General features: G+C 54.6%; 1 protein-coding gene across 2 annotated transcripts; it reads left to right on the forward strand.

Moving 5' to 3' along the window:
- Positions 1–753: 753 nt before the first annotated feature.
- Positions 754–25680, forward strand: LOC105696788 (protein Tob1). Of its 2 annotated transcripts, none has more exons than XM_012419513.2 (3): positions 754–1231; positions 18960–19845; positions 20099–25680. In XM_012419513.2, exons 2-3 carry the CDS (start codon positions 19115–19117, stop codon positions 20610–20612), a joined length of 1245 nt encoding a protein of 414 aa, XP_012274936.1. In that variant the 5' UTR covers positions 754–1231; positions 18960–19114; the 3' UTR covers positions 20613–25680. The 2 variants fall into 2 exon arrangements, with proteins under 2 accessions (XP_012274936.1, XP_012274935.1); XM_012419512.2 differs by lacking the exon at positions 754–1231 and adding an exon at positions 11148–11479.
- The last annotated feature ends 103 nt before the right edge of the window (positions 25681–25783 follow it).

A 25783-nucleotide genomic window follows, 5' to 3' on the forward strand; every position in this document is an offset into this window, starting at 1 on the left:
GCCCCCTTGGCATCGTTTTTGGAAAAAATGTCGATAATTAATTTTCAAGCGTTTGCGGTCGTCGAAAATTGGTTATCAAGACGGGAAATAATTTTCCTGGGGGGCATGGGTCATAAAATCCGGGCGTCCTCGATGCCATCGAAATTCGACCTCGACCGCCGGCAGGGTTTCGGAAACCACCCTTCCCGGGTCGATCCGGCAACGCCGCGCGGCCGGCACCCCCGCGTCCCAGTGACCCACCGAGCGACCAATCGGAGCGCTCCCCCCGGGCCGCCACCGTTGCCCGAGCCTTCTCCTCCCGACCTGGCCGCAGGGGTAGTTCTCTCCGGGCTCGCCGGAATAGAGGTCGCCCCACGAGTGGTTTCACTTTTCCAAGGGTGCCCAATTTTTTCGGAAGTACTCCGAGTACCCTAGGAATCGTTACAGGGCTCCAGGAAATTCGAACGTTCGAGTCTTCGAAAAAATGAACCGAGATTCCCATTCCAAGGGCGAGTTCCCCCAAGAGCGTAAAAAAAGGAGATTCGGATCCGAAGATCTTCCCCGGCAGTCGGGTCGAAACGTCGAAAAGCGAAACCATTTTTGCGAAGACCTGTACGAGCTCGCCACCCTCCCCTCCGTGGCCCAGTGGCACTAATGGCCCCCACCCCGGGGGCTCGGCCCCCACCCGTCGGCCGGGTCTCCCGGGGCGGGCGGCCTATCGGCGCGCGGCGGCCGCGCTATCAGACCTCCGCGGGCTCCAGTCGCCGGCGGTACTCCGTGGTGCACGCATCTCCTCTCCTTCAGCGTGCTCCGCGCCCTTATCGCCAGCCCGCGAGCCGCCGAGCCTGCGCAGGAGCCGACAACGTCGCGAACGTCGCGAACGGCTCAGGGGGTACCTCGGCAGGGAGGGGGGCTCTCGTATGGACGCGCGGGGGCGACCGACGCCTGGCCGAGCACCCGCGTAGGCGCCGATCGGTCGAGGACGAGAGTCCCCGCGACCCTAACCTCCACGGGAGCCCGGGAAGGGACCGATCCCGGACCCTCGGGAACTCCCGCCGCTCCCGGTCGTCCTAACCCTCGGCCCTCGCGAGGCGCGGCCGCTCCGCTCGACTGCCCCGCCCACCGAGCGTTCAGCTGATTTTGACAGCTGCCCCCTCTCCGCCACGCAGCCGCGAGGCCCCGGGTGGAGTTACTCGAGTGCTGTGTTCTTGTGCCCTGGGACCCGTGCCACCCCCGGAAGACCGACCAGAGGGTGAGTACCCTACTTTCTGGGAACTTCGTGGGGATTTTACGGAAAAATCAAAGCCAATTCTCCGAGAGGTATCCGATACCTAATTCCCGCTTGACGCACCACCCCCCGTTGCCTCCCGTTCTCGGGACTTCGATCGCGGATTACCTGGGGATTAATTGCACGCTGCGGAATTGTAAGGATTAACGATACGACCGGCCTGGGGCTGGCTGAATTATGGCGAAGGCTCCTTGTGCTCGGAGCACAGGTGTCGCAACTGGCCCGAATTCCTCGTAATTGGTCAATAGACGGCGTTTAAATATACCGGACCACTCGCTCTTTTCTCCCGCGCGATCGATGGCGCCTTCGTGACGGATCGCCGAGAAGGTTGCCGATAATCGATCAGTGATCGATCTCGACCCTCTAGACGAGATCCGAAGACGTCTTCGAGGTAGATACCCCGTGACGTTTCCGGAGATGACCTTGAAATTCGAAGATTGAAAATTCGCGCACGAGGACCGACGGGGGTTGAAAATAAAAAAAAGAAGTAAAATTTCGTTCCTTGATTTTTTTTCCGCGACATTTCTCGAGACGCGAAAAATCGCCAAAAGGCGACGAGACCGCCGCGGTCTTGGGCGGTTATTTTTTCCCTGTTATGAAACGGTGGTTTGCGTAAGAGCTGCGGTTAAAAGCTTGTAACATTCGACGACTAAGAGTGACGCGACAAGTAACGAGACAAGTAATTGACCGAACGGCACGTAACCAATTATTGGATGAAAGGGTTGACAGCTCGGCCATTATATAGATCTCCCTTAAACTGGACAGGCCGGCTCGCGTTTAGGAAAAACGGGGAAAAGAGGAAAATCGTGAGACGGCGTTCCTCGTTGCCCGCAACGTGGCATCGACGTCACGTCAATGGACCCGAGCGATAAATTAATTCACAATTGTTTCGGCGCATCCTCTTATCTCCATATCGGACCACCTCGCGATATCAGAAATCCGCGGAATTCCAAGACCCCGATTTTTCGGAAATCCTCGCACGGGATCGATCGCGATTGGACGGGAATCGGATCGAGTACACTTTCGCGACATCCGTCACGAGCGTCGATCGTTACAACACTCGATCGATGCAACGATCGATTACTGATTGGAGTCGCGCGTTCCACTCGATACCCATCGCGTTGCGCAACGACGCGATAGGCCTACCGACGTCGTTTTCGTCGAAAGATCCTCGTTACATAAATTAAACGGGCAAAAAAGATAAACAAATAAATGAACAAACGTATACATAAATAATCGACAGGAGTTCGATCGATTTTTCGGACTAGTTTCCGCGAATCGATGCGAGGCGACGCGAAAGGATCCGCTTTACAGGGTTTATGCAATCGCGGAAGCGGCCTCTCTCCTTAACCCTCCGTTTCTGCGTTTCTCTGTTTCTCTCGCCGCGGAGCGCCATGCTAATGAGGTTACTATATCATAATGCAACAACGAGTGCAAACCGAAGATAAGTCCTTTATTTATGCGGGGAATTAGTGCGGCGCGGTGGGTACACCTTTCAAAGCGCGGTATCTACGTGTCCGTACATATTTTCTCCGGGTATGTACGCCCTTATACATACGCGCCGTACCGCTGGGACGTTCCGAGATACTCTGGGTGATTCCGAAATTTCCGCGAAAAACTGTCGCGACGATAGCGGAGGTTTAATTAATTTATAATCATACCTACGAGTGGACTAATAAATATACCGGTACGCGAGAAAAATCGTTACATAGACGGGTAACCGGTAAGACGCGTTATCGTTACGTTAAACGGCGAGGAGGCTGTGTCTCGGAATATATGAGCGTGCGCGCGGATACACGCGTACGCGCGTACACCAGATGGCATAAATTCCGGCGGTGTTAATACGCAATAGGCAGGCTGGGGGGGACAAAGGTGGCTCCTCTCCCCGAGGTGCTAAATTTAAGCCCGACTTGCTCGGCGCGGATTATATAAAATGACGGCGGCTGATTTAGGGCCCGACCAGGCCGAGTCGCGCCGATTCGCCGACCAACTTTATTGTCGCGAATAACTCGGGGCGTGAAAAGTGCAGGAGATGCCGCAATCCTAACCTCAAAGAGCCCCCACCCGCGCGGCGGCCGCCCCTCCACCGCGACCGCCGGCGAAGCACGCGCTGCTCGCGCTCGCCTCGTATCGCGCCTCGCCTTACCCGGAAGGAGTGCCTTATCGCGTTTATCGGCCGCGAACGTGGAGAATTTGCGAGAACGTGCGACTCCACGTCATTCGGCGCTATCGCCGTCGAAACAACGTTTCGGCGCCCCGACGTTGACGCAATTGACGAGAATCGTCGCGCTGCGTGGTTGGACGCGGAACTCCCCGTCGACCGATAAAAGAGCGAAATCGAGCGATAGGGAGTAACTTCGAAATTCAGGGGACGAGGAAGTAAATTCGACCCAGGGGCAGGGAGGGGCGGTGGCGATTTTCACGTTTTTCATTATTGCCGCACGTGTACTTGACAAATTAGCTGAATTCCATAGTTTGGAGACGGGCCGAGATGTGGCGCGCCGCGGACGATGATCCGCGATAACCTCGAATAGGTCGTCGGATAAGGACGTTTGCGTCGCTTGGCGCGTTTTAGCGAGCGTGTCGAGTTTCCGGTGCCCGAGTGTACCAGGCGGACCAATCGGCGAGCGGGAAATCCGATGCCGGGTATCGAGGAACGTGCATTGGGATTCCTCCTATCAGCCGCTTATCCCGGTGTTAACGACTCCTGAGTCATCGCCGGATTTTTTGCCGAGACGCCGGCGCCGATTCTTCGACCGCGGCCGCCGTCGAGTCGCCGGCGGATCGTCGTTCGACGCCTCCTAAAAACACGGTGGAATTGGTTTAAACGTTCGGGAACGAAGCGGCTCGAACGAAACGGCCGACGCGATATGCCGCGCGTTCGGTACCGGGCTTAATTAAATCCACCCTATTTATCCCGCCATGTAATTAACTCTCGGCTGACGAATTTCTTCCGGTGAGTTCCGGGCGTAAGCGCGCAATTCCGGTCGCGAGCCGCGTAACCTGCAAAAAGAATATTTATCGTTAATTCGCCGCGGCCGGAGGTGAGCTCACCTCTGTAAATCTCTCCGGACGCAAAACTCGGCAAGACGCAAAGGCGAGACAAATTCCGGCGCGTGAAGTTTAATTAAATCCTCCCCGTTAATTCCGGGCGCAATTGGGATAGCTCCTCGCGGCGAGTTTGTTAGCGGCCAGGAGTCGACTCGATTATCCAGGGGGCGCGACCGAGGCAGGGAAACCCGCGGAGTGTTCTCCTAATCTAGAAAGCGGGAATTAATTTTACCTTCCGGGGCACTCCTGCGAGGCTTCATCGACGCGTGACGTCGAGGCCTCGAGGGAAGCGAGCTTCCTCCCCCGCGAGTACTTCCTGACCTCGAAACTTCGGCTCCTAACCTAAAACCGGACCGGGCTCGATTTTCAGGTTAGGGGCGCGCCCGCGCGCCGCCACCCTGGGTCATGGCATGATCCGACCTCGCCGCGATTCCGATTCTCGTTTAATATTGATCCGAGCGCTCTCATTGGTCGAGCCACCCACGCAGCGCCGACGGCGCCTCCGCAGCGGCGCGGTGGCGTCCCGAACTTCCGTGCCTCGCATCCACCGAAATACGTGGACCATGGAGAGAGATAGGACAGGGGGTTGGATTTTTCCCATAGGCAGAGAAAGAGTGGAAAAGACGAGAGAATGCTCATTTTAAGGGTGGAACGACTTAACCTCTCGTCCGAAACCCGGAAACACGATGTTCCCGTTTCTCGCCGCCCTTCCGGGTCGCGGAACCGTAGGGGAGGGTGGAAAGGCCGAATGTTTTCGGAACGATCGATAACGCACTCGCTACACATGCCCCCCCTGTTCCGATATACGTCGGTCGTCGGATAACTACTCGTAGGAGTCTCAATTGCACCGGCATTTCTCAGTCGCCTCTCGTTACCCGGAGTTCCCTTCGCGGCCACGCGTCGCTCCATTCAGAGGAGGCGCCGCGCCGCCATTTCGGTCTCCCACCTCGCGTCTCGTTTCCGCTATTACCCGCAAGTAGCTGTCTTTTTCGCAGTTTTTACAATCGCATCGAAAAGCTCGGAGGGGCATCTTCAAGGGGCTGGCCACTATACTTCTCCGTTGTCCGTGGATTCGAAGCTACGGGGAAGAACGTTATTCCCTGAATAGCTCGGAACGTTCCCACGTGGATCGCGACGTCAGGAGGAAAAGGCGCTTTTCACCGCGCGGAATGCCACCAGCGCGCGAATTTATTTATGCATTAAACGTCGAAACGTGGCGGAAAAAAGGACGCGGGCATTTTTATTTTCCACCCGTTGGCCTCACGCGGCGCGCGGTGACATTTCGTTGACGTCAATCTTCGAGAACCACGCGGTTTGCCTTTCTCTCTCCATTTTTTCCTCTCGACTCCCCGTTCGCACTCCGACGTTCCATCATCGTTCCCTGGAAACCCCTTTTGCGGTTTCGCGAAGGCGACGCCGCGGGGGAAAATCCGAATCGTCGAATCGCGAGGGTCTATCCCTAATCTAAAAAGCCGTTTCCGAGTCTCGGGAACCTATTTTCGAATTTTCATTCCGCGGGGGGATCGGGTAGCTGGAATTAAAATCGGAGGTAACAGAATTCGGGGAGATTTCGCGAAAGCGGGCTCGCGCGAAAAGGGAAGAGCGCCGTTGGCAATAATTGCGGAGATCGGTTCTCGCTTTCGCGCCTCTTCACGCTTCCCTGGTCCACGTCGAGGGGCGCGGGATTAGGGGAAGAAGTTTCAAAAGGAGAAGAGGGAATTAGCCCGTTACGCATTGCCGGGCTCGAGTGCAATCGCCATTTTCGCGGAGGGCCCCGGGGAGGCGTCGCGGCGTTGCGACAGGTCCTTCCCGAGTCGCCGAAGAAAATCCGGAAAAATGGCCGCCGGGTCGCTTTCACCGGTTTTGCGGCCGGCACGAGGGAGACGCAGATATCCGGCCCTAAGCAGAGGGAAAAAGAGGCCGGCGGTCCGACGAGAATCAACTCGCTCGAGCGATACTGCGGAGGCGACAATGCTCCTTCGAGCGAGCGATTATCCAACCGCTCGTTAAGATCTCGTCCGCTTTCTTTTTCCCGATTTTTCCTTCGAAATATTCTCCGCGAAGAGGCGGTCATCTCGAATCGACGAGGGGTCGCGATTGAATATTAAAAAAAATTTCCCCGTCTCTGCGGAAAATGGCGATTTTAATCCGGCGTCGTCCTGCTTGCGATTTTCTTTGATTTAGTGTCCCGAGATCGTGGATCGACGGGGTTCGCGCGTATTCTACGATCCTGGACGAAAGCGCCCGGAAACCGGGTGGCGATTCCGCGGCGGAATGCCCTCGCTTCGTCGAGAAGACACCATTAACGCTCGCGTACCCGGTCACTCGGTCGTCGAGGTATTCCTGGGGTGACACACGCGTGCACCTCCGTCGGAGATGAGGCCTCTCTATTTATAAATATGGGTCGACGTGGCTGCGGTTTCATCATGGCGATGCAACCGCGTCGCCTCGGTCCCCGTGGAAGGAAAGCTCGTTTCTTTCCCCGCGTCGCGTTCAAACCAACGGAAACGAAAGAAAATGGCACCCCCCATTTTGTCCGACACCTCGGAATGAAATTCACCGATTACCGATTCACGAATTTTTTTTACATTTCCTATGTTACAATATTTTTTATATCGTTTCTACAAGTTTCTCATATTTTATCAAAGGAGGTAGGAGGTAAAAGGAAGAGGTCGGGGAAAAGTGAGGAAAAGACGTCCGACCTGGCACCTTCACCAGGAAAACCCTGAAACTTCCCTTCCACCTAGCCCCAAGGCTCTCGAGGATTTTCCGCGTCCATTTCTCGGTAGAACGTCGTAATCGTTACGAAGCGCCTGACGCCAAGATGGCGCGCCAAGGAGCATCCGATTCTAATTTTCATCCGAAGGATAGATCATTTCTCTGGACGCGGTAAATCACTCCGAGTTTCGCGTTACTCAATGAATTGAATAATTTCTCACCTCCGGGATTCCGACGTCCTCCGAGCCAGGAGCTAACACCGTCGGTCGAGTTCAACGATTTTTCCTTGATTAACGTTCGCATAAAAAATTCCTTCCTCGCGGATCGACCCTGCGCGATAGTTTATCGTCCGTCTTTAATTAGTAGAAGGTGACTCGAGCCCCGGGAAAATTTCGTCGTCGGAGGTTGGGGCGACTTCGACGCGCCCTTACTTCCCGGTTCGAATTCTCCATGGTCTCCGTCTTCCGGCGCGGCGACGGCGGCGGCGGCGGCGGCGACGCGGTGGAATTCTGCCGTGACATTTGAGGATGTCTTAAATTAAAGCTGGCAGGGTCCGAAAGAACGCGGCGATTGCCTCACGGCTTTTTGGCAATGAGGCCGCCGGGTTCGGTTGGCAGCCCTGGTGCCATCGGGACCGGCTCCCTAACCTGTCGGCCCGATATGCGCTGGATTGGCCAACGAGCGATCCACTCCCACAGGAATTTTTCGGCCGCTATTTCGGTGCGGCTCGACTCGGGGACTCGACCAAGGAGACGGGCCCGGAGGAGTCGGGAAAAGCGAGGTTAGGTCCGCCCCGGTACCGCGACCGGGTTCACTGGCCATTGCGTCCGCGACGGGAATTCCTTTTCGCGGTTAGTGTCAAAGAGAAAGGCACTTACCGCGGTTTCAATGCCCAGGTGTAGGCTATCACCCCCGGAGAATGGAAGTCGATCGTCGCCGGGGCGATTCGACGGTTAAAAGAGGAAAAATCGCGGATCAAAGCCTCTAGGTGGCCGCACGTGATGCGCGTGCGAGCTGCGCCCCGACACCGCGGGTCCGGAGTAGTCCGGAGACGGGAAGCGACCCCCTTCTCGAGTCCGCGTTTACAGGGGAGGGTCAACGAAAACGGCCGGTTCGGGAGTCTTGAATTTACCTGTTCGGGTAAACGAGCGCTACGGCAAGGTGCGAACGAAGAAACAATTGTTCGCGCTTATCCAACCAAAACAGCGGCGGGCGTTGTGACCCAGTAATGGCGGAGCCTTGGACGCTTTGGACGCGTCGAGAAGTACAAGTCCGATTTGCGCAACCTCCGTGCGCGAAGGTCGATAAAACGGCCGGGCAACTTTACCGACCGAGGCTGCGGCCGCGCTAGACCTCCATTCCGCGAAAGGGAGTACCTCGATCGTTTTTATCAATTCGTTTTATTATTTACGAGACCGCCAGGGGAAAATCGATAACTACGCCGAAGGTCACCCACCGTATCGATAATGCGCCGATCTTTGGCACTTCCGGGCGCACTTGCGCACCGCCACGTGATTCGCACCGAGGGGTTTACGTAAGCGCAGTGGTAACGAGATTTGCCAACCTCGTTTCGGAATAAGAGGGAAAGAAAGAGAGAGAGAGAGAGGCTGTTATACAAGAGCGACGAGGAGGCGAGTCGAGTGCTCGCCAATCCTCGGCCCGCGGATTTTTACGAGCCGGGCGAATCGATAAGTTCGCCCGGAGAACGGTGCTCACCGCTTTGGAAACGCTTCCTGGATAAGCGATAACGCCCGCCGTGCCTCGAAACGAATATTCGTTAAACGGCGTTGATCGAGACAGGCATCGGGGCAGGCCCCGGGTAAACGGAAGCGAACCAACGTGGCGGCGCCCTGGATGCGACGCGCGGAAAGAGGGCAATCGGTCGTTGTTAAACTTTAGCGAGAATCCATTTCACGTGGAAGACAACGCGTTGAACTAAATCCGTATTTATCCGTGCGGACCCATCTAGGGGGTATTAACTACCGTTTCGTTATTGCCTCCCTCCTGTCGGGATCGATTCCCGCGATCGAGCGTTCCCCTGTCCAGCGGAGAACTTTCCCGCTCACGATTTCTCATTCGACGCAAAAAAAAAAATTATTATCGACCGTTGGCCCCGGCGGGAGTCGTTAACGAGCGAAAGGGTCACTCCGTTATCCGGAATCGTTAAGTCCTCCTCGAACGAGCAAATTGAATCGTCGTTTCCGTTTAACCAGAGATCGCTCCGTCTTGGGAGATTAACGGCGTTTGACGAATACTCGTTTCGGGGCACTCGGTCGCGACATTGGCTTCCGCGCGCATGGCGCGGTCTCTCTCTCTCTCCCGCTCGCACTCGTAGGTCGCGGCGTTACACCTCGGCCTGCGTCGTCACTCGCAATTGCGTAACGCCGTTTGCGAAGGCCTCGTCGGTGACCGTGGCCGCTCTACCAAGTCCGGAGGATTATCCAAAGCGAGTGCGGCCGTAAAACGCCGCCTGTTGCGGACCCGTTACGCGGCCGTTACACGCCCGCCGCCGATTCCGACTCTTATCCTTTTTTCCACTCAAATCCTAACGAATTTTCGTATCATATCCCAGGGAAATAATTGCGTTGTTACGTACATTATATTCTTGTATCCGCGTCGAGAGGAAGTATCGAGCGGACGAACGCCACAATTTAACGGGGACGGTAATCGATGTCGAAGACCGAATATCCGTCTCGGGAGAGCCGTTTCTGGCTCGGCCGTAAAACGGCCGCGTTGCCCGTTACACGGCCGTTCCGCACCTACCACCCCTGCCGTGTAACGACCCTCTCCCTCTTTCGCCGGCGCACTCCGCTTTCGTTGGAACCCTGCATATTTTTCCCGTGACCCATTTCACGAGATGCGCCTCGGATCGATCGCGAACCGGAACGATGCTCCGTTTTCCTGCCTCATTTTATTTCCACGCTTTTCTCCCGTTATCTCGCCATTTCCTTTCGAGACGCGATGCGTTGCCGATCGTCTCACCTTCCGGTTAAGGGACGTCGACTAATCGTAAGATTCGCGGATCCGGCTCAAGGCGGATCCTTAACGAGGCGAATCGGCGTTCGGACAGGCATTCACTCGATTTCATTCATTTGCCGGATAATCGGCGAGTTCCTGTTTGTAGCTCAGGGCCGATCGAGCAGCTCCTCGTGTCCGTAGTCAAGGTCCGATCGCGCGTGCGCCTCCACACCTACACCTACTCCGGTTTCCTACGAATCGAGCTCAATTCGGCCCAATTGTCGAGTTCTCCGGTGCTTGCCGGACGTTTCCACCTTCCTCCTTCCAAAGGACTCCCTGGATCGATCCGCCTCGAGTCGCGCCGATTACCGCCCGTCGACGACATTTTTCGGAAGGATTAGGCGCGTATCGATGAAAAAGAATGAAATAAAAACCTCTACGGAGATCGGACCCACCGGGTGAGTCAGAATTCGTCCTCGAGAACCGCCGATCGACCGTTACTCCTTTTTCGACAAGCTCGATGTCGTCGACCCTCGTTTCCGAGGAACGGACATAGGCCGTACCGCGGATTGGCGTCGTTTAGATTTTTTTCGAACGTTTTCCCGTCCGTCGTCCCTCCGAATCACGGCGGTTCGCGCAATAGCCTTTCTCGAGATATTTCTATCCGTTTGCCCATCTCAACCTCGATGACGGATAGCGATCGCGTTAACGATCTTGACGTTGCTGTCAAAAATGCCACGTGGTCGAGACGCGTCGCCCCGTCTTGAGGTCGAGGATCGCTATTTTCGTTGTCAAAGGAAAAAATACCCGGACTGACGATGCCATGTTAGTAACGATACGCGAAGTCGCGCATAGAAAGAGTTTCCTTTTCTGGGCAGCGGCCGATTCCGGAAGCGTTCGCCCTTAGCGGTCTTTACGGCAATCGCAGGTTGGCCCCGTTTCCTTGCCCGGTCGCAAATCGCCTGGCCTTGTTTCCTCCCCGGTCGACCCTCGTCCTCCACGCGCACTCTCTTCCCCCTCCGGCGCGAGACCGACCCCTCCACTCGGTCGCCTTCCCCACCGCGCGACCCACCCCCTCCTGTGCGATCGCCCCCCACCGCCGCACCCCTATAAGCAGCCGCACATGTCCCCGCCGCTCAGTGTCGCTGCGGTCTTCGTGGAGGGTGTTCCGTCGACGGACGTCCCGACGCTCGACTAGACCTAAGGAACGAGGCGTACTCGAGTTAGCGCGGACGCGTCGACTCTCTTGATTTTTTTTTTTTTCTACTTTTATACACCGGAGAAACTTCGAAGTTAAGTTCCTCGCTTAGAATAGTGGACTTGCCGCGTGGCTGCCCGGAGTACCAGTGCCCGTGGCACCCGTGAGAGTTCCTCCCGCCGATGAGAACCGGCGGAACGGAGAACGCGGAATCCCGTTGGCGAGCTCCCATGTGACGTCGGCCCCGGGACGGAGCCGCCCGAACTTGGCTGCGACAGTTTCACCGAGTACGTAGCGCGTCGACTCCTCTACCGACTCTCCGCTCTCGCCTGCGCTTCGACGATAAACTCGATCGATCGAAACGACCGACGCCGAGCCGGCAGTGTTGCGCACTTCGCGCCGCTCGGAAATTTCCTCCTGGCCGGACGGGGGACCCGAAGGCGAAATTTTCCATTTCGTCGGAATCAACCCGACGGGGAAAATGATTGCGCGTCCCCGTTGCATGGCCGTGGCACTTTCTGAAAATTATCGACCGCTCCCCCGTTCCGTATGGAGGGTTTTCCCGGAGTAAAAGTCACCTCGTTTACCTGTAATCGGGTCCAAACGGGCCCGTGCTCGCCCATGGAAATTGGATCCATGAAAAATTCATAGGACTGGGTGGACAAATTTATTTTAATTTATACGCGTTTTAAAGTTGGCTGAATTGGGTATACCTTCGTTTGTTAACGGAGTTCTCCCAAATCGTTAAAGGTCTAAGGATAAAAGGTCGGTTTCATCGGGGCCCATCTCGCCGAGCGCGTCGGGGATCGCACCGCAGGCGTCGAGGATGAAAAGTGAATCGGAACTGCGCTTAAACTCGCCGCAGTTCTAATTGGCTTTTCTTCCGCGCCGCGTTCCGTGCGACTCCGGCCTGCCCGCCGAAGCCGCGAAGTCGGCCGAGGCTGCGCAGTGGCCGGAGCATCCGCGCTAGGAGCGGGAACGCGGAACGGAGTTTTCGAGCCCGGTTATCGCGACGAGCCGATAAATCGCGACCTTTGGCAATTTCCAACGTGGGCGCTCGATCACCTCGATTTTTCTCGGACGCGGGAGCGTCGTCTCGCCCGATGATGGCGGCGATAGCGCCGGGACTGTATCGCGATATTCGCGATATTCGGGATACTTTTGACATAAATCCTGCCCCCAAGCACCACTGGTATTTTATCACGATATTCCCGATATCGTAAATTTCGCATGCGATCGGCCTCCCTGAAACCATTGATCGCGGTCGTTCGCGGACTCCGGTTTGATAACGACTCGTAAATAGCTTGATCATTTCCCGGAACCGTTGGAATAGCGGAGGAAAATCCGAGCCAGTACCTCGTCGAGGTTCCTTCTAGGTTTTCCTCCTTCGGAGAATTTTCCACTATATTTTTTAAAGAGAAAAAAAATTGCCGCCGGACTCCGTTTTCCGTCCGCAACGAACAATGATATCGCGACGCGGCGAAAGCAATCACGGCAGTCGAATGGAATCGTTTACGCGGCCGTGTCGGAATTATGCGAGTCGTTATCGCGGAGTTACCTCATCACCTTCCGCGCGATAACGCGCGGCCCGACGAAATCGGAGCGTCATTTTCTTTTTCCCTTTTGGTCGAATAAGAGGTGCGCGCCATATTCCCCTTTTGCGTCGCGAGACTCGGAACGGTCGCCGCGTTGAATCCCGAAAACTATGTTTACCCGTGAAATGAGGGAAAGAGGGAAAGGGGCGAGAAAAACAACCCCTCTCTCTCTCTTATTCGGTTCCGCCGCCTTCAGGTCGAATCTCGTGACGTCGCGACGATCCAATATGGCCGCCGCTGGTTCCCAAGATGGCGACAGCTCGCTTTTCCGCGTCTTGCCAAATCGAAGGAGGCCTTCACCGAGTTCCCTCGAAGAGGGGCCGCCTCGATAACCTGATCGCGCGTGTCGCGGATAATGCGGATGTTCGCCTTGAAGTATTTTCTGTCACTTCTCTTACTTTCTTTCATTCTTCTCTCCCTCTTTACTTCCGAACAAACTTGTCCGCCGCTGCCGACTTTATATCGACGACCTCGGGAGTTCCGTTTCGATTGCACCTTTTCGCCGCGTGAAGTTGGCCGCGTGTTCGCGTGAATAACGCGAAGTGCCTCAGCTCGCGTCACGCCCTGGGGACGAAGTCCGCGTTGTTAAGGTTAAGGTTATGCACCGGTCGTCGGACTTTTGCTCGGATGCGTCGCGACGCTGCCTCATACGCGTGCACTTGCGGGTGACTTGGCGCGCACGTGGCGCGAAAGCGCGCGCGCAGCTTCGAGTGCACCGCGCGACCACGTGGTCGCGGGGATGTTTAAAACATCGGCAGAAAATTTAAATATTTCACCAATTAATAATTGAACCGCCCGCAACGATAATCGCGCTTTAATCACCGCCCATAAAAGGTGGCTCTTTCGGAAAAGGCAAAAAGAGAGGGAGGGAGCGATAACCACGCATCGGGCGTGGAGATATCACGCGGTGAAAGCAGTCGGGCCGACGATACGGTCCCAGAACAAACAATTTCGGTCTGGCCGTCGAATCGGCCCGACCGATAAGAGCAATCGATTAAAAACGTCGCGGCGACTGAAATTAAAAAAAAAAAAAGTGAAAGAATTCACCGAAGATTCCCGTTTTCGAATTTCCAGACTTCAAAATTCACGTCACACCGTTCAACGCCAAACTAATAATTTGACGAATTTGGTATTCAATAACGAGAAATTCTCGCGTGATGTGTACATAAAAGTCGCGGTAAAAAGTTTGATAAAATCCTGGAAGAAACGGCCCGATTGACCGGGGGGTGGGGGGGTCGGTGACGCAAGCAGAGTATATTGATTTACAGAATCCGATACACCGGTTAGAGAGGGGAGGGGGAGGGGGGTGTTACAGTTTTATAGGCTGTTTCCATGGAGCGGTAAAAAGACGAGAGAGGCCGGCAGGTGTTCCCTCCGACCCGTTCACCGAGATCCTGACCTGGCGCAACGTTTCGAGAGTTGAGCCCCGAAAACGTGGGCTGAGCCCCCCCCCCGTTTCCCCCAATGGAGCTTATTCGCGGGTAGTGCTGCATAAAGCTCTCGTAAAAGTTCCCCTCTCGAGGGCCGCTTTCGAGTCGCACCGTCAGAGGGTTGGTTTTTCTATTTTTTTTTTTTTCGAGCCGCCGGAAACTAAGGGCTCAACGAGCGGGTCTCACCCCGAGGGGAACAATTTTTTCCGAGACCGAAAAACGTTCAGAGATGCTAGGTTTTCTTTTTTAAAAATTATGGACGCACCGATAAGACGGGATTTCAATATAGAAGGAAGCTGAAGGGGGAGGCTTTGGGGGGCGTTAATTTACGGATTAAAAATTAATTTCATATCGAGGAGGTGGAGGGTTGGGTCTTCCGAGAGGGGCGAGGGATAAGGGTTTTATTACGCCACAAAGCGGCCGCACGATTCCCAGCCCCGATCGTAGGTCAGAGGTATAGCGTAGGTCGGGCGACCTACTGGCCCATTTTCCAACCCTTCCCCGAGCACCCTCGGCCTAACCTCCCCTTCGAGTTCAAAGGGGCCGGGAAGCCGTGCGTAAACGTTATCGCGCCTCCCCGACCTTTGCCCCCCTCCCCGAGGGGGACCACCTTGCGACCCTCCCTGCGCCCTTCGCGACCTTTATCCCAAGGGAGCTCGAGTGCTCTTCAGGGTCCTCCCTCTTGCGAACTGCAGGGCGAATCGGAAATTCGGGGAAGAGCGAATCGACCTCGATTAACGCTCCCTTTGGTATTTACCCACCTCCCTCTTCGAGCCCTTTTCAACCCCTCTTAAACCTCTCTCAAATCCTTCTTCAACGATTCTTTTGATCTCTGCCTCGGAAGAATCCGAAGACTTCCAACACGGGCATCGCCCGAAAGACGAACCGACGAAAACCTCGGCGCGTAATCGAGTGCCGTCTGATTTCCATTACCCGGAGTGAAGCCAACCCTGAGGAGCGACCTCGAGGAGACCACTCCCGGGATTAGCCCCAATGAAAACGGGATTTCGGAGCTCCTTATCCCCCTAAACCGTCGATAATCGCGATTCCTTTCCGGGCCGGGGCGAAACGCCGCCGGCGGACCTCGGCTCTGCCAATGGGAGCGCCAAGGCGCAGAATAAGACGCCGACGAGTTTTCCGAAGTCCGGCCAAAGTCTCGCCTCCGATCGATACTCGCGAACGAGCCGGTGATTGCCGAGATAATGGAAACTGTGACCTCCCTGGGCGCGACGATCGACGATCGGGTCCAAGTTTTCCTCTTCGAGGTCGGAATGGTGACCAATGACTCGAGAAACACCACCTGAAAAATAATCCACCGTCGTAATAAATAATGGGAATACTTGAAAGTGGGATGGCAAGATTATTTTTCGGATACGCTGTCGACGTAGAATATTCAATAGGGTCTACCTGAGATCGACTCACGATAAGAGAGTCCCTCTCTTCAAGACCCGACATCTCTTCCCAAGGACCCCGTGGCAATGGTCGCCTTCGGAAATGTGCCTTGATATTTTTGGCAGGTTACGCATCGGCATTACTAAGCGATCTAATTTCGTTTCCAGCGTTCCCGGTGTCGTGCGCGAGGTTTCATTCTTGACGAACGTGCTCGCGTGCACGTAACAAGGGAGGGCTTCTCGAGGAGGCGGAATTAAAATGGGGTGTTTCCCTTAAAAAAAAAAAAAAAAAATACGGATCGCTCGAGCACCAAACGACATTTTTTATCCCAGCTGTATCCGCGTTATCCGGAGGACCTGCCCCTCCGAAGAGCTCGTCGAAAACGTAAAATTATAAGGTGGCCTCGACGCGGAGTCTAGACGCAATTTTTCGCGCATTTCCTCGGCCCTCCTCCGGGACTCTTGGAAGTCCTCCAGGACGCTTTATCGACGCAAATGGATCTCCGTTTCCTTTCGGGCTTCCCGATATGCGAAGTTCCCGGGGATGCCACCCTTGAAGGGGAAAAAAGAATAGCGGCCACCGAAGAACTTTGGGAAAGCTAGGGAGACTCGTGAAGTCTTCGGGCGCGGCTCGTTATCCTGGGTATCCTGAAGAACACTCCGAAAAGACCCCTTGCCGATTGTCTTTGCCATTTTTTTCGGCACGTTTCGGAGACGTCCTGGACTCCTTTGAGGACCGCACTCTTTGAGCACCCCCCAAGAGGTGCACCCCCGGGAAAATGGTTGCACTCCTCCGGGACTCCGGCCGAGGCCGACAGATCGATACCCGCGCACCTCCGCGACCTCGAGGAGCCTCCGCGATTCCGGGTCAACCTGCACCCCGAGACGGGACCAGCCCGGGTATATCGACCCCTTCCTCCCCGCCGTGAAAAACGACGACTTCAAAATTAGGACCTTCCGATTTATTTCAATTTTTCGTCCATCGATATCGCAGGAAAAAAAATAAAACCCTCGGTCGGATAATTCTCCTCCCTCCAGGGGGCGCGTACAAACGTAAACCGGAAACGCTGCCGCCGGATCGATTTCCCGCGGAAGAGGAACGAAGTGCACCCCCCTCGAGTGGTGGGCTGCATCCCCCTGATCACCCTTCTCTAAGGGGTGCATAGAGGTACGAGCTGCACCAGACGGGAACGCACGCGGGTCGGGGGGTGCATCTCGAGGGGTGCGACTCGCACGTCGGGCATTCGGCGATCGATCGAATTTCTTTTGGCAGCCGAGGCGCATTCCCCTCCTCGGGTGCATAAAAAATGCAACGCCCCGCGCCCCCAGGGGAAGGGGCAATGGTTTTTCGAGGCCCTCGAGGGACGGCGTACCCCCCAGGACGTGAATGAAATTTGACACGAAGAGACTTCTTGGAGAAATTTTTGCGAGGCGTCTAATGGGACATTAAAAAAAAAAAAAATAGGGACGTCGCGTTCGAAGAAATTTCGAGGCAACCCTTGAGAGGGATGGGCGGAATTACTAGCCCTGGAAGGGGAACGGAACTATTTGAAATTCCTAGCCCGAAGCTCGAGGGATGGCGCGAGTCTCGAAGTTGGGCAACTTGGGGATTTAAGGAGTTAGCGGTTCCCGAGGGCGACGCCGGGCGTCGATGCTTCCGGGGTGGCTATTGATCCCGGCCGATAATTAGAGTCCTGCGAGAGGCGTCGAGTCGCGCCGCGACGCCCTCCTCGTCGGCCGGCCAGAAATCCCGAAGAGTCGGCTCCTTGTCCTTATCGCTGGTCAAGTTCAGGGACCCGCTACCAGGACGCCGGGATGCCTCCGACGTCAGCTCGGGGATACAATCGAGAGGCGGAAATCCGAACGAATCGCTCGTTCGTTGCGTTGTTTTTTTCCGGCCCTCCCCCACCCCTTCCCTCGGCTTTCTTCGTGGCTTTCCGGAGGATCGATTTCAGGACTTTGCCGGACTGACGTCTTTGACTCCGGGCAGGAAAGACGTTTCGGGGTTTGCTTTTCCGGTTTTTTCCGGGGACCCGAGCCCTCGGGCAAGGTGGCTCTCGATTCCCGACACGTGGAGGCGATATCGGCATCCCCGAGTCATTATCTGGAGCAACGGCGCCGCGTCCGCTGACGCTGGGCCGTATTGATCTGCCGGGTCGGCCGGCACCGCGCCGGGGAGAGAGAGAGCGAGAGAGACCGATACGCGGGCCCGGCAGAGAGACGGAGAGGGAGCGACCCTCTCCTGGGTGGGACCGCGACCGGAGGTCGCGCGTGAGGCGGAAGGTCGGTGGTTGGTCCAGTGGAGAACCTCCGATTCATCGAACTCTTCCTCTCAAACGGGTCTGACGTTAGAAATATTTTTTAAAAAGCGTGTAGTCCCCCCGGAAAATTATTTCTGCATAAAAAAATTCGCTGACCCACTTTCGAGTGCCCACTTGCCGGGAAATTTTCTTACGACCGTGAATTATTTTTCTACGCGTTCAACTTCTCGTCGGACATATTATTTCTGGAATTTTTTTTTATCCCATTTCCCCCGCCATTGCACTTCGGCCCTGGAAGCGGCGACTCTCTTCTAGGCCGCGGAGTAAACGAGCCTCGATATGTGGAGCGCGGTATCTGCCGATACACGTCGGAGTGCGGGGAAGCAGCCGGTTTGCCAAGCGAGACAAAACGCATTGCGTAATACCAACTATTCAGCTCGCCTGAACACCCACGATCCGCCATTGGCGTAATCGCCTTTTTTTTTGCGCGACTTTCGACAGAAAAAAAATGTCATCCCAAGGGAGGAAGAAGTCCCGTGCTCGGCAAGTCGCGGGTTTCCGCAGATCCCTTTTTCTATCGGCCCAGTGGCGGAAAGTTTGCATTATGAATTGGATGAATCGGGGAATCCACCCCTCGGGGAGGGAGAGAGGGAGTCTCGGGAGAAAATGGCCGCGCCCTGAGCAGTTGGGCGCACTGCGGCTGGAACGCAGGGTGGAGGACTGCGATCGGGTCTTCGAGGGGTGTCTTTGCTCCTGCAGCCTGCAACCCAAAGGACTCCTCTCAAGGACGCGGTCCTTCAAAGCTCGAGTCCTTTTGAACATCCGAGTCTCTTTCGAGACGACGTCGCGTCTTCGGCCTCCTCTTTAAGGATTTCCCTTGGAAATTCCTGCCTCATCTCACGCTCGTTTATATTTGGGAGGACGGTTAGACAACGTTCTACCAGAAAATGTCCGATACTTTTAAGTAGAAAAATAGGGGGTGGGCAAATATAAGGATCTAATTTAGTCGAAAGAATTTGTTCCTTCTCCTTTACTTTAATTGATCCCATTTTTAGACGCGAAATAATCGGACGACCCCGACTCGTTTCAGATTCCAGTCGCGGGAAGGATCGCCGAAGGACTCCCTGGAAGAGCGCGAAGACCGGGGAGAGGAAGCTCCCTCGGGAAGAGGACGAAGGAGGTCGAGACGGTCCGGTCGTGCCCCGTCGTAGCGCCAGCCCGAAAATTCTCTTCTCAAAGCCCAAGATGGACATCGAGGTGCAGGTGGCGCTGAACTTCGTGATATCCTACCTGTACAACAAGCTACCTCGGCGCCGGGTGAACATCTTCGGGGAGGAGCTGGAGAAGGCGCTGAAGGAGAAGTTCAAGGGCCACTGGTACCCGGAAAAGCCGTTCAAAGGATCGGCCTTCAGGTGCCTGAAGACCGGCGACCCGGTGGACCCGGTCCTGGAGAGGGCCGCGAAGGAGAGCGGGGTGCCCATTCAGGACATCCTGGAGAACCTGCCGGCCGAGCTGGCGGTCTGGGTCGACCCCGGCGAGGTCAGCTACAGGATCGGCGAGAAGAGCGCCGTGAAGATCCTCTACTCGGAGACGGCCGACCCTCACGACGAGACCTCGGCTGACCGCGAGGTGACCAAGACCTTCAACCCCGAGGCCCAGTGCTTCAGGCCCATCGAGGCCGTCGGCACGTCGCTCGGCGGGTTGAGCCTCAGCCCCAAGTCCACCTCGCCGTTCCCCTCCTCCATCGGCAGCAACGCCAGCAACGGCTCGTCCAACAACCAGCAGAGCGGCCACGGGTCCGGGTCCTCGTCGGCGCCCTCGCCGACGCCCATCGGTGGCTCTTTCAAGGGCTCCCCCAGCCCCGTGCCGGCCTTCATCCCCCGCACGACGGCGCCGCTCACCTTCACCACGGCCACCTTCGCCCAGACCAAGTTCGGCAGCACCAAGCTCAAGACCAGCAGCAAGAGGGCCAACAGGTACGCCGAAATCGGGTGGGACCTTTCTGACGGTGCCGGATGGAGGACCGAGCACCCCTCGTTTTGTTAACGTATAAAATCCTGTATTCGTTAGTAAAAAAAAAAAAAAGAAACCAAGGAAATTTTTGTTCTCGGGGGGGTATTCATTTTTAGTTGTGTCGAATCGACTCGAATTCAGGGTTTGGTCGATCCATCCGGCAGCGCTGCCGTTTCTCGCGCAGTGGGTGGAAGGAACGAACGTTTCGCTTTGCAGGATGTCGCCGACCGAGTTCTCCAACTACATAAAGCAGCGGGCGATGCAGCAGCAGATCCACCACCACCACCATCATCACCAGCAGCAACAGCAGCAGCAGCAGCAGGGGCTGCCGGTGTCGCAGAGCTCCCCCAGCAGCCGATCGCTGTCGCCGGGCCTGGTGGCCGGCGGGCAGCACACCGACCCGAGTGCGTACTTCTTCCAGCACGGGCCGTACCATCCGCAGTTCCCCCAACGCAACATCTTCGACTCCACGAGCCACGGGTACCTGCCCGACCTGTACGGGGCCAAGTTCCCATCGTCGTACCTGGACCCCGGCTCGCTGGGCCACCAGTTCTACGGAGGAGTGGGCACGTCCCAGGCCTCCGGGAACCTGGGGCCCGTGGGCTCCGGCAGCGCCTCCGCCCCCGGCCAGCAGGAAAAGACCCTCGTCGAGGGCCTGAACAACTTCGGGCTCGGCTCCGTCGCCCCGTACCCTGCCAGCCAGTACCAGCACCTCCTGGTGGCCAACTAATACCGAGACAGGGTGGGGCTGCGCCTGCGTGCACCGTGTCCATCCTCGGTGATGTGATCGAGCGAGGGAGAGGGCGAGGGCAGAGCACCGCGCAGAGATAGAGATCGAGACAGAGGACTTCCTCGTCCGCGTTGGTGATCCTACCGCAACGACGCAACCTCCACCGTCCTACACCCCAGAAAGTGGATCCGCGATCCCCGACCCACGCCGGTCCCGAGCTGGCCCGACCATCGGCTACCCATGGCCCATCGCCGGGCCAGCTCCGGGGCCAGGGGGAGGGAACCACCGGAAACTGGACACCGATACCGTGAAAGAGACAGAGACGGAGGGCGCGAGAGGAAGGGGCGGGTTTCCGCCGAAAGGAAAGCGGGCAAAAATCGGAGAGGGGAGAGGGAAGGGGTCTGGAGCTTTGGGAGATCCACCGAACATCCGATACGGACCTGAAATGCGAGCTTGGCCGGCGAGCGGACTCCGCGTCCCGGTCTCGGCGTCCTCGCCGAGGGCCCGCCAAGCTTCTCTGGGACAGTAAAAATATTACCACGTGTAATAATTTATTTTTTCACTGGAATAGTCGAAGAATAATATATCTGTAGAGAGCCTATGTATATTATATTCAGAATATGCACTTGGGGCCTCGCCCTGTCGCCGGCGCCCGGGGGTGCCCCGCGCTCCCTCGTCGGTGCTCGGCGAGCCCGTGTCCTCGGTACGATCTTACATTTTATTTTTATAACGAAGCAAGGTAGACGTAGAGGCGCGTCCGCGGGTCGCCGCGGCGCCGGCGTCGAACGTCCAGGCCGCGTCCCGGGACGCCGCTCATCCCCTTCGAGGGTTGACCGGACGCCGCCGCCCCCGGCGGCCTCTCGCGGAACCATTTAGGCGAATTAACGTTATTAAGGCCGCGACGCCCTCGCCGTCGCGGGGGTGCCGCCGCCTCCCCCCGTCCCGGGGGACCGGCCCGCCCCCCGACGCCGGCGTCGCGACGGAGGTGCCGCGAGCCGCGGGCCGGGCACTAGGTGCTAAAAGTATTAAACGTTATCCTGGCATCGCGATACTGATTGGGCGCCCCCCTACCCCGGGTCCCTCCTCTCGTGGGGACTTCCAGGACTCGCCCGAAATCTATCGCCCTTCTTGATTTTTTCTTTTTTATCAAATGGAAACATCTACTTTTTATATTACGAGATAGCGGGGGAGGTCGTTGGTAACGTAATCGGTGACTCCGGAAGAGTCCAGCGGGGGATTGCCCAGATTTTGTAGAGCTCGGTTTAAATATCCATATTTGATTCTCTCCGGGAAGCTCCCAGGAGAGGGAACCCTAGGAGGGGGGCACGGGTCGAAAAACAAGGTGGAAACACTTCGGAACTAAGGGTAGAAAGGCAAAGAGTCGAGAGGGTTTCGAGGGGACGGGGGAAGACGATCGAGAGAAAGAGGCAGTACCCTGTAATAATATCTAAACTTAATTATACTATTAAAGATACGTACGACTGTGGTAGCTATGCTAGTACCTGCTATTGTTAAAGAGAACGACGGAACGACGAGGAAACACAATGAAGGGCTCGACGAGAGGGGGGTGGGGGGTACCTTCGGAGAGGAGGGCGGGAAAAATAAATTCGTCGAGTCTTAGGAATTGGCGTGAAAGGTGTCATTGCAGCCGCGTTTGATCGAACCACCCCCTCCTAAGGGGGGGTTTCACCCAACCCCCTGGGGGTTGAAAGGGAGACGAGGGTCGGTGAAATTTAAGGACATTTTTTTTTGCCGCGAGCGCTCCGATCCCCCTTTCTCTTGAGGGGCGGGATCCTTTCTCCTGGATTTTCTTCCCCCTCAAGTTTAGGAGGGGATGGAGCGCCGCGCGATTACGATCGAAGTTTCGGAAGGGAAGATGCACACGGTGGCAACTAATTTTTGCAATAAGTCGCGAATCAAATGGAATCCCGGCTTGGGACGAGAGGCTAGCAGCTCTTTGTCGCAGCGAAGAAATCAAACCACGATGTATACTCTTTGAGAAGCTCGCGAAGGCTGGACGAGGAGGGGGGGCAGGAAAAAAAATTTCCTTTCGGCAAGGTGGAATTATGCAGGAAAAATCGCCAGGGGAGGGAGCGATCCCTCCGGGGCGGAGAATACAGAGGGGTGGAGGAACGCACGAGTAGGAGGAAGAGAGATACATTGAGAACACAAAACATATAGTATTATACATTTACAATACGATTATATATGAACACTTTATAAAGAATTACGCATAGTTTTCCATAACTACTGGATGTACTCGTTAGAGGGATTTAAGGAACACCGATTACACGTTTTAACGGTGTATACACGTACACACTGTTCGTACACCCGTGTGCACGGATGAGCATCCGACACGGCGACGAGACACGGGACGATCCGGATCACGGATGTTAACTATTAAACAGGAACAACGCAAATCGGTAATCTGTCTTTAAAGAATATCAAGTGTCTATTATAGCGATCGATATTGTCTACGTAACGATTTAATGAAAAAAAAAAAAGTAACATGGTACGTCGTGTAGCTCGTAGTCATATTGAATACCGCATACGCTATATTCTTATACTTAGACGTGCAGGGGCCGCTGGTAGACGAGGGGACAGGGGGTGGATTTCCGAAATCGGGAGCACGTGGCGAAAATCTATGGAAAACTCGAGGCAACTTTGTCCGATCGATCGTTTGAACGGATAGAGGTTTTACATTTTTTTTTCAAAATTGTTTAGCAAAAAATGACCGATCGAGAAGGTAGGATTTTTATTTTTTAATATTCTCGATGTAGCAAGAAGTAGAATCTGGATTTACAGGGACACTCGGTCGGAACGAAGTCTCGAAGAATTCCGATTAAAAGATGCTCCAGGATCGGCCAGGAAGTGGGGGATAATTAAAAGCTCGGTACACTCTCTGTCATGTAAATAGTTAAACGGAATACACGGAGACGAATGACGGACCGAGACGAGACGAGATTGGGACGCGTTTAAACAACGGTGTAACTTTTTCCACTTTTCCCTCACCGACGTGCAAGCTACACACGGACACGTACACACACACGCGCGCGTACGTGCGTACACGAGAACACACCCCTACGACCCAACCTATCGATTATTACCGAGTAATGAATTATAAACAAGAGGATGATAATTAGATTTGTAATTAATTATATATATTTTTCAATACTTTAACTACTCGCTGTATGTAAACTACGCTATACATATATATATATAATATATATAGGTGTATGACGTTGTATACGCGAATATTATGTATATCGGCAACGTATATATGTAATATTTGGTGTATACCGGGTACCATATAGCGCCGTACCTTCGATAGCGAGAAACAAGGAGAACGGGGGGAGAAAGAGAGGATCGCGATAAGGCGAAAAGGCGAGTCCTTACGGGGAGGACGAGGGAGACGCCGTTGCGATTCGTGTCGACGCGAGAGGAGAGAAAACCCCAAAACCTTTTTTTACACCCCAAAACGCCACATCTGTCCGACCTGCCCTACGTTCGGAGGATTTCCAAATTTCCCATTTTTTAGTCGGACTTTATAGAAACCGTTATTTTGACTTTAAAGGTACTCCTTCGCAATCGTGACGAGGGTTGCCTCGTGAGAGACGATTATGGCTAATTAACACCTCGGGTTGATTTCTAATTTTCTTTTTGCTTAAAATTTCCGTACCCCTCATTTCGGCCGGACAACGATCCGAGTTCGAATACCGCTTTCGCAAGTTTCTACCTCATAGTCTCGAGATTTTGTACGCGAAGGGATAAACCATGTCCGATTCGGGAAAAGTAACGAAAACTGGAGCAAAAATGTCGGGCGTCTCGTGGTTCGATACTTTCTACTTTGTACTCGTAGTATCGTTGTTTCCCTATCACCCACTCGACGTACTAGATATTCGCAAGGAAGTCGGAAAATAAAAGAAATTCTCTCGAGTCGCTAGAATGCCGGATCCTAGAATTTCTCAAAAAAGAAAAAAAAACCTCGACAATTCTTTCTAGACCGGGAAAATAAAAAAAATGACGAACGCCCTCGTCGCGACGTCAGGATTTTATTTTTTAATATTAGCGTCTACGCGACGACATAAAGTAGACGTTGAGGAAAGAAAAAGGGATACGCGAAAGACGAAGTAGGCTGCCCTGATTTTTTTTTCTTCCGCAAGTTCCCGGGGATTTTTTTTTTTATCGAACTTGAATTTCCCGCCACCTCTCCCAGGAGAGGGATTTTTTTCGTTTCCTCGTTTCTCCGGTCCACAGTCCCCGGAGGTACATCGTTGGCTTTCGATTTTGTTCCTTTATTTTTATACGACCCTTGAGAAAGGGAGGGAGGGAGGTGCGAGGAGGGGGTACAATTAAATACATATAAATATATATATATATACACACCGGAGGAAGAAAAAGATATGTACTGCTTCTACCAACTACTAGTATAGTTAGCGTTGTCGTTCTTACTTTAATACCTACGGAAGGAGTAATCTTAAGGCCCTTTTTCATAGTTTGTTATCGTTGTTTTGTATGATAATTGCATAGAGACTAGCGAGTGCGAGCGAAAGGGAAGGGGGGAGAGAGAGGGAGAGAGCGAAAGAGCGAGTGCCGGGAGTGCGAGTGCGAGAGAGAAAGGGAGAGTGTGCCGGATACTATATTTTTGTTAACCGATAATACAGTGATTTGATAACTTTGCACTAGCCGTTCTCGATTGGCTCTTTTCTTTCTCTTTCATACTGTTCATTTTACGTGTACACATATATACATATACATATACATATATATATATAAACGATTATAAATACTATACATATATATAACACGTGTGCGTGTACCGCTACCTTATGCATAGATGAAACACGTCTTTTTCGTTTGGAGCATGGTTTACCGAGTTGGATTCTATACATAAAAAAAATGATACATGTCGAGCGAGCGAAGAGACGGAGAAAGAGGGAGAGAGCGAGAAAACGCGCGAGGAGAAGAGGATTCGAGCGGAGGGGAAGGAAAAAAAAATGGGAAAAGAGAGGGCTCGATGAAGCAAGTATCGCTCGCGCGCGAGAGCGACAGAGGGAGAGAGGAAAAAGAAGGCGAGAAAAGGAAACCAAAAACAAAGCGTCTCTTGACATGAAATCGCGACTAACCGTTCTCGACTCGCGTGTAATATATAATTTTGTAAATTATTTTTT

Source organism: Orussus abietinus, unplaced genomic scaffold (assembly GCF_000612105.2).
Source record: "Orussus abietinus isolate OABI.00-Male unplaced genomic scaffold, Oabi_2.0 scaffold16, whole genome shotgun sequence".
NCBI classification, from domain to species: Eukaryota; Metazoa; Arthropoda; class Insecta; order Hymenoptera; family Orussidae; genus Orussus; species Orussus abietinus.

What these genes read in the sequence shown, in the direction of transcription:
- LOC105696788 (XM_012419513.2), top strand. Translation starts at nt 19,115, where the DNA reads ATGGACATCGAGGTGCAGGTGGCGCTGAACTTCGTGATATCCTACCTG. An exon ending in AGCAGCAAGAGGGCCAACAG is followed by an intron (nt 19,846 to 20,098) that starts GTACGCCGAAAT and finishes TTCGCTTTGCAG; the next exon opens with GATGTCGCCGACCGAGTTCT.